Raw genomic sequence first — 13363 nt, 5'->3', positions numbered from 1 at the left:
ATTCTGAGGTTAACAAGTTGAAATGTACTATTATATCATTTATTATATGTAATTCTCTGTCCTGAGTGTTCTTGCATTTATTTGTACTGTATTCCTGTCACGTAATGTCATGTTAGCGGTACTTTTAACATTACAATATAAGCGGGTGGTTTAGCTAGTCATAAAACCAGGTTCAACCAAATATTTTTTTCTGAAACTGTTTAGTACCAAGTCAGGAATATTGTAGTTGTTATCAAATGGTTCGTTTCTATATATGTTGCACTGGCGTTTGTTTTGGTTGCACTTCAGTGTTTCTTTGTTTTCCTCTTATAGTTGATGTGTTCCATTGGTTTTAGTTTGTGACCCTTATTTGTTTTCTCTCAATCTATTTATAACTTTTAAACAACGGTATACTACTGTTGCTTTTATTTGTACAAATTGATAACTGTATACAGTACTTTTCAATGTTATAATGGAAAGCTCATTATAGGGCAATAACTCAGAGGAGTCAGATGATATTTTCCGTCATAGATCTTTCAAGATGATATAAATCATACTGAATTGAAATTCAAAGAAATTCAAAGACAGTTACACCTTTATAAAGTATTTTAAGTTGTTGTAGATTTTGAATAGCCGATAAATCTTGCTGTTTAGATTTCTTGATTATTTTTGATAAACATAACATCGGTTGTCTTGAACAATCAAAGTTTTTTTCAATTTTATCAGGATTTCTCTATCTATTTAAGTTTTCAAGATATTTCATGATTACTTCGATTTTACATTTTTTAGTTACTCAAAGAACAAGTTTTTGAAACAAGACATCCAACGGATTGTTATGAAGTTTAAAGTTCAATTTGGGCAACGGTTTTAAGTGTGAACTTTTTCTGTTTAAAGTGCATCTTGACTTTACAGAATAACACCTACTACATATCAAAGTAACACATTAGTTGCGGCTGTGTTAATTTAATAATTCACTACCTGTGTCGATTGAAATATTTTCCGACAGAGCCTTCTCAGATAATCATGACAATATAACATCTCATCTCTAAAATCCACATAATGTTTTTAAAAAAGAAAAATAATTTAACGACGTACCCGAAATGTCCAGCAAGGAAGGTCTAGTTTTGCAAACATTAATGTTATCATTCTAACGCAATCTGCATAAAAAACAAACTAACACATTTCTATCAAAACACACTCTTTAATGGACAACAACAATGAAAAGTCTTTTCTACTCGTAAATAACTGAGTAAAATGAATGAATCCCACGTCTCTCATCAACACAACACCAAAATCCAAATTTGGTCACACAATGACCCTTAGGAATCAGCAGGACGGCTTTCCAAATACTTTTTGATGTTTGGAACTGACTTAACTCTATCCACAAGATTCTGTATCGCGGAGTAGTCATTAAAGACACCAGAAAATGCTGCATCATTAAACCATTCCAAAATATCAAATACAGCAATATCAGTTACTGTCAGCTGTTAAAAAAATACAAATTATCGTTATTTACAAAATTAATATGTATACTGAAAAGACAATTTATGGAACGTAGTTAATATAACTTATCAAATGAACTATTTTTTGATACAACTATTAGACCGGATTTTATTAGAAAAAAAGGAACTCAAACAAAATAATCGTGGAATATTTTTAATACCACTGTCCACACTGGTACTGTCTTTTTACTATCACTGACCATAACAGCACTTCCTTAAGCTTTTACCACACTTAGTTCTTCAAAATATTTAGTATCAAGACTGGGTTAAAGTCGAGTGTGTTGAACATGTGGCTACCTTTGACTTTAACGTGTATTCTGACATGAACCTCATATTAACTTTTGTTGGAAGAAAGTAAGTATAGTTTTGAATCCGAATGCCATAAGTAAGTAAAATATATCATGTTATTTCTTATAGATTTTTTAAATTGTTTCCTGTTCAATACACAGTTCAGTGCTTTATATCCAGTGGTTGTTGTTTGTTTTGTGTTACATATTTGTTTTTCGTTCATTTTTTTTTACATAAATTAGGCTTTAGTTTTCTGGTTGAATTGTTTTACATTGTCATTTCGGTGGCCTTTAATGGCTAACTATGCGGTATAGTCTTTGCTCATTGTTGAAGACCGTACGTTGACCTATAGTTGTTAATTTCTATGTCATTTTAGTTGTCACATTGGCAGTCATATCACATCTTCTTTTTCATATTATATACTTAAAACTTAAAAGTTACCAAAATCTGCAATATTTTTTAAATATCAAATGGATTACTTACGTCAGATCCAACGAGATATTTGTTGCCATTTCCCTCCAAAACTGTAGTTAAAAACTTCAAGAACTTGGGTAGAGAGTTCTCCTTTAAAGTTTTTAATGCTTCTGCCTACAAAATATTTGTTGTCCTTTAATTAAACGTATTGCACCAATGAACGAATTGTATGAAATAGAAAGATTCAGTGTTGTAGGTAATGGTTATTTGTCACATTTTCTACATTCGTTTTGATGATATGAAAATAACTCTAGTATAATTGTTCAATGGTTTTTACCTTATTATCCTATATTCAGTGTTTTTAAGTGGTAACGGAAATGTGTTCTATGTTTGTAAGACTATCATCTCTATTTGTAAGATTAGTACTCTCTATTTGTAAGATTTGTATATTCTATTCAAAAAGGGTAAATCAATATTGTATCCGGCATTTCTCTGGGGTTTATATGATGTATAAAGACACACTGGTCGAAGCAGCAAAGTTATAAAGTATGCCATTCCAAAGTAAATGCATGTACTTCGGTCTGTTATGAACAAAATTTAAGCTAGCGAGCGATATCATAAATCTGAACAAATTGAAAGGAGTATTCTAGCAAGCAATAACAACAAATTGGTTAGAGTTTGACATATATTAAGTATGTGGATTGTTGTACTGTCGATGAAATTCTAAAATGAAAAATTGATTTTGTTTAAATAGAGCGATGATTCAGAAAGTCTCTGCAAAAGTGGCGAGATTTTTACTTAGGTTTGCAACGTTTCGAAGCAAGCAAATCCGAAAACATTATAAATCAATTAGGAGTTGCCTTATGATGCCTGAAAGAGACGAACTCTTTTAATATATTTTTAAAAAGTGTAAGATTCCGATTCGCTCTGTTTCTGGTATTATTTTGTATAACTTACCTTTTTTGTTTCATCTTTATCAAAAAAGTATTTGATCATATCTGTACCTATATCGCTAATGGTTTCCAGAATAACATCACATCTGGTATTCTCCATATTATCCTTTCCATACAATCCTAGATATATAAAATGTATATACTCAAACCATGGAAGTATTATGTAATACGTCCATGCTCAAACATTGTCCACCACGGAAGTATTAGATATAATACTTCCATGGTCACACTAACTAATTTCATAATGTGCCAGAAATTATAAGAGTTTTGATACGAAAACTAAATTCTGTAAAATAATAATTTAAATCAAATTCTAATTATATTTTACTGCTTAAGGTAGCACAATACAAAGATTTTTTTTCCTTCCAATCACTAAACTAACCTTTAAAATGCTGTAACTTTCTTATGAATGCATAGAAATTAATAAAAGAGGTATATATAGATAGATAAAAGACTAATCTCTTAAATGAATGCAATATTTTTATTTTGCAATCATTATGTAATCAATTATTATGTAATTAGTGGCAAAATCTGGGTAAGTTCACTTGAATGAATTTAGCTCTATCATCTCTTCAACTATACAGAAAATTTTAACGGAATCTTAATCAACACATCATGGGCTTCAAAAGAGTGTCTCAGATTGTCTCTATGGTGTTCCATTCTCTCATAAATCTCTAATTAGTGTAAACATCCTAACCACATAAAAGAAGATAATGTTCAATTAGGTGTACAATTTGTTCTATACATTCTATCTGAAATCTGAGACACCCTTTTGTAGATAATGGCCATAGGAACAACATATAATAAAATCAACCCTCTAGGGATACCTACGCAGAAGCTAATTTCATTTGAAAGTGTAAATTTCGTGAAAAATATTTTAGACACAGTTAACATTATAATTGGTTACCTAATTGTTGCATAATACTAACATTGCATTTATTTGAAAGAGTAATCTGTTAGCTATCCAAAATTACCACTTTTATAAATTTTCAAGCATTATTAAGAAATTTACAGCATTTTAAAACTTGGGAATTGGAGTTATAAAATCTTTGTATTGTGCTACCTTAAATCATAAAGAGGGTATTAATCGAGAAATATTATTGAAGGATTGTAAAGTATTATTTTTGTTTCAGAACAGTTTAACAAACGTCAACTATCGTTCCTCTCTCCCACAATTCAAAGTGCAATCGACTGTACCAATACCGTTCACTTCTCTTCCGTCAACTTATCAACTTAACAATTATTAACCAACTTACTACAATATGTATAGAAATGCCCATGCTTTATAAAAGGAAAATTTCGACAACTAGTCCGGCGGCTACAAGCATATTTCAGACGAATTATGCACATCCTGCTACAAGCATGAAATTTGGCATATACCTTCCTCAACTATAACTCTTTTATTTCAGATAGGGAGGCATTTGAAAAAAATAGCTCACTTCCGGTAAAATCCAAAATGGCGGATATCATACTTAAATCAGCCCAATATCGAAGGCTAGTATGTGAAAAGGTGTTAATATCATGCTACTAACATAATATTTGGTACAAACCTTTGTTATATACTACTGTTGGATATATGATATAGATAAGATGTCTTCAAAAACCCTACTTCCGGTAAAATCCAACATGGCGGACATAGTACTAGAATAAACCTTATTTTTAGGGAGGGTAGTTGAAATGTGTTTTATTGTATTGCTACTATCATTACATTGTGCAGGAACCTTTCGTTTGTGCTTCTCATGGATACAATGTATAAGATATATCTCTTTAAAACCCTTACTTCCGGTAATATCCAAAATGGCGGACATAGAAATATCGATTTTCTATTTTAATATTCAACTTTTTTTCAAAATGTAAAGAAAATGTTTTTTGTTGTTGTTTTTTGCTTGTCATTAAACTTTTTGCTTCTAGTTATCCTCAAATCCACTAATTTTATTCTGTAGTAAATTTTTAAATAACACTTCCGGTAAAAAAACACAATATGGCGTAAATTTCAAGAAATGAGTCCTCAATCCATATCTTTGATTAAAAGTTTTATATAGATTGATTAAAACAAAACAAAATTAATAAAGTACTTAAACGTTACTACTATTTGGCTTAAAATACATGTTTATTCACAGTCACCACCACGTGCATACGAAGCAGTGCACGGGAGACCCGATTTTCCACATTTAAAACGACCGCGACATCTGTATCTGTATCTGTATGAATACTTTGACGAAACCAATTTTGGCTTTAATATGACGGTTTGAGAGAGCGCCGCTTTATTGACGAGGCGTAAGAGCAGATTTGACCCTCTCTATTCTTCGAACTTCTTGGCAGTTATGTTTTTCTTAGGACGTGCTTTTTTTGAGAAATTCGTCTTGTTCAATAGCGGAAATCAGCCCCTAAACCACTTTGTACATAAATATCAACTTCTAGCTTGTTCGTCTTGCAATTATCTTGAGGTCTTGCAGTTCTAGTTGGACAAGCATATTGGAGACACGCCCGTCCTCCTATGACTTGTAATCTATGGTGATAAATCTTGTCCCTTGACGTTGTATCCTTTGTAACTTATTTATGTTTGTTACCGTGTAGAGGTCCCGTACTATGGCTCCATATTCCATCGTTGATCTGACGGGCTAGATGTAAGCTGTTTTTTGCAATCTTGTGGGCAGTATTTCAATTTTCTTCTTTGAAAGCCTAGTGTTGAATTTGCTTTCTTTGCCACGTTTAATATGTGGATGGTCCATTTGAGGTCTTCCGAAATTTGTAGGCATAGGTACGAGTTATGCTTGTGCTATGTGTCCATTAAAACTGTAGATTTTATGGCTTTTGTTTCTGATGCTTAGGATGTAGCATTTTTTGGCATTGAACCGCATTCCCCAGTACATCCATAATGTACAAACTTCTGAGAAAATGATGAGGCCATAGAAAGAGTTATTTAAAAGTGATCCTCTTTGTTCTTTTGCCATCCATTAGCGCCTGAACCGGGTAGCATAAGAGACAATTTCAAGCTCGTCCCCCTAAACACTTGCCTTAGTATATTGCACGTTTTACATGCTGGAAAAGACGAGACCAAGGTGAGGGAAAACCCTCAATTAGTCTTTCCTTTTGCGCAAATAGTTATTTTCTTGATTCGTTAACCATATTAACCCCATCTGATTGTGTGATCTTACAGTTAAACCTCGGTAATTTAGGCTGATCAATCATCATTCTTTATGTTAAAGTCAAATCTTCAATTGCCATCAATGTTTCCCACGCAATCTTTTTTCCCTTTTCAAGCAATCAGCGAACCATATCACAACCGGTAAAGACATAGATCACAATAAGTGTGTTTTATCACTCATTGCCAGATGTATTGAAAGGTCTTTGATATATATTTATCCAAAGCTTTTTGCCCTCCCAAACACAATACATAGTTCGTCTACCCCTGTCACCGAATAGCGAAACAGTTATGACAGCATCATCAGTAACGACTATTCGAATCATGACTCATGCAAGTTCGTGTTTCATTGCATCAGACACATGCACCATGATTCTATTGTCAGCTTCTTAATGTGAACATGGTGAAATACATCACGAGGTTGATAAGTTAGAATATCCTGAACATTAGTTATAAGAAGCAAGAGCTACATTTAGGAAAAAGGGAATACACAGACGAATCCAGAGTCAAAACAAACTCCTCAAAATTGGCAAAGTTTTCTGAGAAATGACGACAATAAGAAAAAACTTTTAAGTTTTCATTCGCAACAGCTTGCTCAATAGATTTTGAGGAAGAGGTAGTTGTAGTAACAGTTGATTAGGATGTTCTGTGTTATCCACCTCATGATGATGTTTCAAGCTTAGCACCATGTTCACATGAAGAGGCTGACACTTGAATCAAGATGCATGTTTCTGATGCAGTGAAACACAGACTTAACTGAGTCACGACTCGAACAGTCGCTACTGATGTTGCTGTCATTGCTGTTTCGCTATTCAGTGACATAGGGGCAGACAATCTTTTGCTTGAATTTGGAAGTGGAAAAAGCTTCAGATATATATCTATCCATGACCTTTCAAATACACTAGGCATTGAGAGATTACACGTTTGCTGGGAAAGGAACTGCGTTGGTGACATGGATGGTGTTTGAAGATGTGACTCTATCATTCAGAATGATGATTGATCAGCCAACATCACCAGATATGGATTTGACAATGTCATTGATAAGACGATACGTGGTTTTGTTGTAAGATCGAACAAACTTATCAGATGGGGTTAACGAAGCCAGAAAACATGTGTTTTTAGAAGAGGAAATACTTATTGAGGCTATTCCCACGACTCGGTCTAGTCTTTTTCAGCAAGTAAAGCGTGCAATATACCATGGCGGGGGCGAATGAGTAACAAATTTGGTATTGGTTCCTATGCTTACTAGTCCAGACGCTTATGAATGGCGAAGGACAAAATATGATCCATGGGAACTCTTTTGGACAACTCTTTGTGAGACCTATTCATCTTATCAGGAGCTTGTACATTATAGATGTAAGAAACACTAGTTACTACGATCTTTGTAAATTTGGAAAATAAGCTCTCCGATTGTGAATAAACCTGTATTTGGGGCCATAAATTAGTCATTCTTAAGATGTTTAAGAACTTTAGTGATTTTATTTTGTTTTAATCAATCTATCCAAAAACTCCACATCGAGATATGAATTGAGGACTCATCTTTGTGATTTACGCCAAATTGTTGGGTTTTTTTACCGGAAGTGTTAACTTTGTATTTAAACATACAAAGCTGAATAGAATTAGTAGTTTTGAGGAAGACTTAAAGACAAAAGTTTAATGACCAGCTAAATAAAACCAACATTTTCTTTATATTTAGAAAAAAGTTGAACATTAAAATCAATGTATGTCCGCCATATTGAATATCACCGGAAGTAAGGGTTTTAAAGACATATGTTTTATACATTGTATCCATGAAAAGCACCAAAGAAAGGTTCCTGCACAATATAATGATAGTAGCAATACTTTAAGACACATTTCAATTACCCTTCCTAAAAATAAGCTTATTTCAGTACAATGTCCGCCATGTTGGATTTTACCGGAAGTAGGGTTTTTGAAGACATCTAATCTATATCATATATCCAAAAATAGTACAAAACAAAGGTTTGTACCAAATATTATGACAGAAGCATACATGGTAATAACACCTTTTCACATATAAGCCTTCGATATTGGGCTAATTCAAGTATGATGTCGCTATTTTGAATTTTACCGGAAGTGAGTTATTTTTTTCAAATGCCTCCCTATCTGAAATAAAAGAGTAATAGTTGAGGAAGGTCTAAGCCAAATTTTATGCTTGTAGCAGGATGTGCACAATTTTTCACAAAGCCGCTGTACTAAACTGGTCATTATGAACGGAGAAATTGCTACAGCCAGTCATTACGAAATCTCAGTCATGCATTACGAAATCATACCCGTGCATTACGAAATCATAGCCATGAATTATGAACAGATGAAACGGGATATCGATTAAATGTTGTTTATTTCTTAAAATAGGTGACAACTTTTTATAATGTTTTATTTTAACTTAATATAAAAAAAAAAGTTTAATTTAGTAACGGCTTGAAACGGAAATATTTCACAGCCTTTTCGAGTACGACTTTCGATTATTATCACTGTTTCATTTCCGTTGATCAGTCGAACGCAGACTAGGTCGCAGAAAGAGTAAGAATAGTTAAACTGCCTGATTTATTCTTCCCAGCTACTTCATATTTGCTAGATGATATGAATTGTAATAGCATAGAATTGAGTACTTGGATGAGAAATCAGAAATTACTTCTGACAATGTTGACCATGAATCCATCGTGAATGCGAAAAGACAAGTTCAGCTATGAATTCATGTATGATGTATCTTCTTTACGGTAAGATTCTTACTCTTGGTTTAATCGAAGAATTAAAACCTTTTACTAAAAGTGTTATGAACTGGCATTTTCTGTATTGGTCCTGTTATAAATTCATGGTTTAATAGCTGTATTTGGATCAAGACTCGAAGACTGTTCTTGAATGGACTTGATTGAAGTTGCCTTATAGTTGGTTAATAAAAGTATCAATATATGGACTTTTCATATTGGCCCTGTAAAATGCCCTTGGTATTAATAATGGCCTCGGACAGTTGTAATGGCACTCGGCGTTGCCTCAAGGCCATTACAACCATCCTTGGCCATTATTGATACCGCGGGCATGTTACAGGGCCAATATGAAAAAATCCATACATTAATACTATATTTTAATACATGATGATCTTGAAGTATAGATTCTAGGTACTGATGTTGTTTGTCATTGCGTTGTTGTGCTATTGTATTTTATTTTATTCTTGTCTTTTCAATTTTGCTAATATGATTTGTCTTTATGCCCTTTTTTTGTTACTACATATTTGTTTGCTTTTACAGTGATAATAATTTTAACACAATGTTGACTGCTGTACCCCTATATCTGACATTTTTACCTATTATGTCTTTTTGTTTTGTTAACACATCGTTGTCAATATAATGGAATTGTATGCGGCTGACATACAAATGATAGGTTTAGCTAGCTTTTAACCAAGGTTTCAACTTTAAGCCACCATTTTCTACATAAGTAAATGCCTGTACCTTATCAGGAATATGACGGTTGTTGCACATTCGTTTGATGGGTTTAAGCTTTTGATTTTGCCATTCGACTACGAACTTTCCGTTTTGAATTTTCCTCGGAGTTCGGTATTATATTTTGTTTCATTATTTCAAAGATCTACGAAATGGTGTCTATTTCGAAAACGTTTTAAGACACATTTTCTTTTATTCCTGACGCTGACTAATCCAAATCCGACGAGATTGAGAACATTTATCTCATAATTGGTTAGTGAAAAATTATTATTGGGAAAAGCCGAGCCATGAGTTATTTGTAAAAATCATAATAAACAGACGAGAAAAGTATAAATTAGAGTCGGAATTAAAGAAATAAGACTAACCAAATTCTCGAGCTAGAAATCGGACAATGGCACCACTCTGGTTGATCATTTTCCCGTCTACTGTCAAAACTGGCATCTGACCGTATGGTGTTTCTGTAATGAAAAAAAGACATAACTGTAAACGGGTAAAAGTGTTTGAGAGCACCGAGTGAGAAAAAAATGAAATCAATTCACGCTGTGAACTTCTGTAAATAGGATTTTTTTGTATTATTGAGTTGTCTTCCTTTCTCCATAATTGTACCTTTTAAACATATAATACACTACTTGTTGCCAATTCCTTATAACAAAGAGGAGTGTTCGATCATTTTGTAAATTGTATACCAAACATACATTAGTAATGCATTGTTGGACATGGTAATCCATTTAATCTAAAGAATATTTACTTCACTACAATGCATGCAGTTGGAATAAGTTCTAACCTCTCTTAAAATATTAAAATCCTAATATCTCGAATTTGACATATACAGTTATCTCAGTACCAGAATCTATGACAAAAGAGACGATTTTAATTTCGAAATTATCAATTTCACCTAACTTAGTAGCAATATACCAACTTCACCTGCATATGGAATATACATTTCCCAATTTATTTGCTATTCAATAGCTTGCAATAGCTTGCAAACTACACTAACATTGTAAAACGTCTGAGCAGAAAGTTGATGAACCAGGGCTATGTCAAGGAATGCTCATCCTTTTTCTAAAAGTTCATCGGAAGGTACCAAAAGCTTGATGATAAATATTCCGTATAAAATTCACAAATAAAACACTACAATGATCTTGAAGTATATATTCTGGGTACTGAAGTTGTTTATTATCTTAATAACGTGTTACAGTATTATTCTATTTTTTTTTTAATAATAATTTAACTGTTTAGTCTTTTTTGGGTGATATTCATTTGACGTGGCTCGGTATTTATACATCCCGTCATTGTGTTATTGTACTATGGTAAGTTTTTGTATTCTTGTCTTTAATTTGTGTTTGTATGCTTTTTCTTTATGCCCTTTAGTGGTTTTTGTAACGTATTTGTTTTTATTTCTTTGTGATTTAGAATATAACACAATGCATTCTGTTGTAACTCTATTTTTGACATTTTTACCTTTTATGTCTGTTGGTTTTGTTCACACATCGGTGTCAATATAATGGGATTTTATGCGACTGCCATACAAGTTAGAGGTTCAGCTAGCTATAAAACTAGATTTCCAACATTTTCTACATAATAAAATGCCTGTTCCAAGCCTGGAATATAACAGTTGTTATCCGTTCGCTTGGTGTGTTTGAGCCTTCGATTTTGCCATTTGAATAGGGACTTTCCGTTTTGAATTTTCCTCAAAGTTCAGTATTTTTGTGATTTTACTTTTTAAAACGTTTTCTGACATGGGTAGATATACCTTACATCCGTTTTGGTACGGTCTAGATGAGAACAATTTCAAAAACTTCCAACCTACAACAGACTCTGACTGAATATTCTATAAACTGTTTGCTTTATATGCATGTCCATTATAATATACTATTACTGTAATTTTATATTGTATAATGGAGAAGACTTCATAAGTATGATTTACTTTTGTCTAATCCATTTTGCTTTAATTCAGCAAATAAAATATGTTTAAACTAAACTCTGACTGTTACCACCTAGATAGAATTCTGAAAGGTTTTTCCTCAACCTTGTAGAAGACATGGAAGATGGTATTTAATCAAACATCTGAATTTTGTTTGATATGGTTCACTCAGGTTCATATTTAAACCACCTATTGTTCTGTTCCTCTTTTGTTCATATTTAAACCACCTATTGTTCTGTTCCTCTTTTGTTCATATCAACCCATACAAATCAAATTAAATGTTTTACAACCATAGTATTTACACGTACTGGCAAATTGAACTACAAATGCAATAGCATAAGTAAAAACTGCAAACATAATACTTTTTAATTGCATCCGAGAGCACACACCCTTTTGTATCTGCCGTAGTAAAGGCCGACAATAAGGTCTCTTTTTATACAAATCATTGACCCACATCGGGTAAAATTTCGAATTACCTAATTTAGTTTATTTTTACACATTCTACAGCAAGGATATATACATTGTACAAAGGCATATCAAATTCCAGTGTTTAGGAAGAAAAAACGCATTTTCTTTCCATTACTGTAGATCTTGACCTGCCTTGTTAACTTTTCCAGTTGCTTAGATTTATCTGTAATGATATGTATTAACAATAGATTTAATTGTAAAATCAGTTATTTTGTAAAATGGTTTTGATGAACCTTTTCATGATCTCCTTCATTGCTATGAATCATGATGAATCAGCAATTTTCTTAATTGATAAAAAATCAAGATTCGACGTCTATTATCCTCATACACAACAGGCATCCTTCCTCACATAATAACACAGATAAAAACATCAAGTAGCAACACTATATATACTTACTGGGTTTGAATGCTAGCCATTCCTCCCCAGCTAGTCTTTCGTCTTCGAATTCTTTACCAGCCGCAGCAAACATCAATCGAGCTAGTTCACCCCTTCCTTTTCCTTTGAAATACGACAATTTATACGACGGCATTATTTATGTTTTCTATTCTTTACACTCTTGTGGATAAAACAAGTTCTTCACCGGCTAGATTTCACTGATTCTTTGTTCTAGATTATGAACTGACAATAGATATGTTCAATGACCTACGTAAAAAATACCTGTGTTGATACAGGCTAGGTTAAACATGACATGTAAGTTTATACGGTTATCTTTCCGATAGGAATAATTGTAATATTGATTTAAATTGATTGTATTGCAGCAATATTTTCTGTGTGTGGTTTTTAAAGATTGAACAATCTCTTTGAGTCTGACGCTGAAACGATGAAACGTATTCATTCAGTTCGTTTGCAAAACCGAATTTAGTTTGAATTGGACATTTTAGCGTTGATTGTCTCTCTCTGTCAGCACTCAAACGAAATTGCATTTGAACTACTCATAGTTGTGATATTTTTATCTGCATACCTTTGGTAAAGATTATATATACTTTAAAATTAAATGAAAAATTACAGTTTCACAGATGACGACCGAAATGATCCAATTGTTGTAAGTGGATGACCATTTGCTATTCGAGGGGTGGGGGTAAAGGGGGGGGGGGATTTTATATTTTCCTTAAAACAAGGGACTGATTATTTATTTTCACAACTTCACAACTATAAATGCAAATAGATATATTTTATTAGCACAAACTCATCAACAACAAATGGTTAAGGCTCATGGTATATTAATTACATA

At 32.8% G+C, this 13363-nt stretch overlaps 1 protein-coding gene across 1 annotated transcript; it reads right to left on the bottom strand.

Annotated features, from left to right (window-relative positions):
• Positions 1-1160: 1160 nt before the first annotated feature.
• On the bottom strand, positions 1161-12782 carry LOC139526612 (glutathione S-transferase 1-like). Its single transcript, XM_071321772.1, has 5 exons — positions 12529-12782; positions 10105-10197; positions 3141-3256; positions 2253-2357; positions 1161-1463 (listed from the first exon to the last, which is right to left on the bottom strand). The coding sequence occupies exons 1-5, from the start codon at positions 12659-12661 to the stop codon at positions 1299-1301; spliced, it is 612 nt and encodes a 203-aa protein (XP_071177873.1). The 5' UTR covers positions 12662-12782; the 3' UTR covers positions 1161-1298.
• Between the last annotated feature and the right edge of the window lie 581 nt (positions 12783-13363).

The sequence above is a fragment of the Mytilus edulis genome, chromosome 1 (assembly GCF_963676685.1).
Source record: "Mytilus edulis chromosome 1, xbMytEdul2.2, whole genome shotgun sequence".
NCBI lineage: Eukaryota > Metazoa > Mollusca > Bivalvia > Mytilida > Mytilidae > Mytilus > Mytilus edulis.
This window is presented reverse-complemented; position numbering and strand designations above follow the sequence as displayed.

Excerpts from the sequence above, each read along its gene's own strand:
- LOC139526612 (XM_071321772.1), bottom strand. The coding sequence starts at position 12,661 with ATGCCGTCGTATAAATTGTCGTATTTCAAAGGAAAAGGAAGGGGTGAA. Across the intron at positions 10,198-12,528 it reads ATGGCTAGCATTCAAACCCA|AAACACCATACGGTCAGATG; the intron begins GTAAGTATATAT and ends TTTTCATTACAG. Across the intron at positions 3,257-10,104 it reads ATTTCTAGCTCGAGAATTTG|GATTGTATGGAAAGGATAAT; the intron begins GTTAGTCTTATT and ends TTATATATCTAG.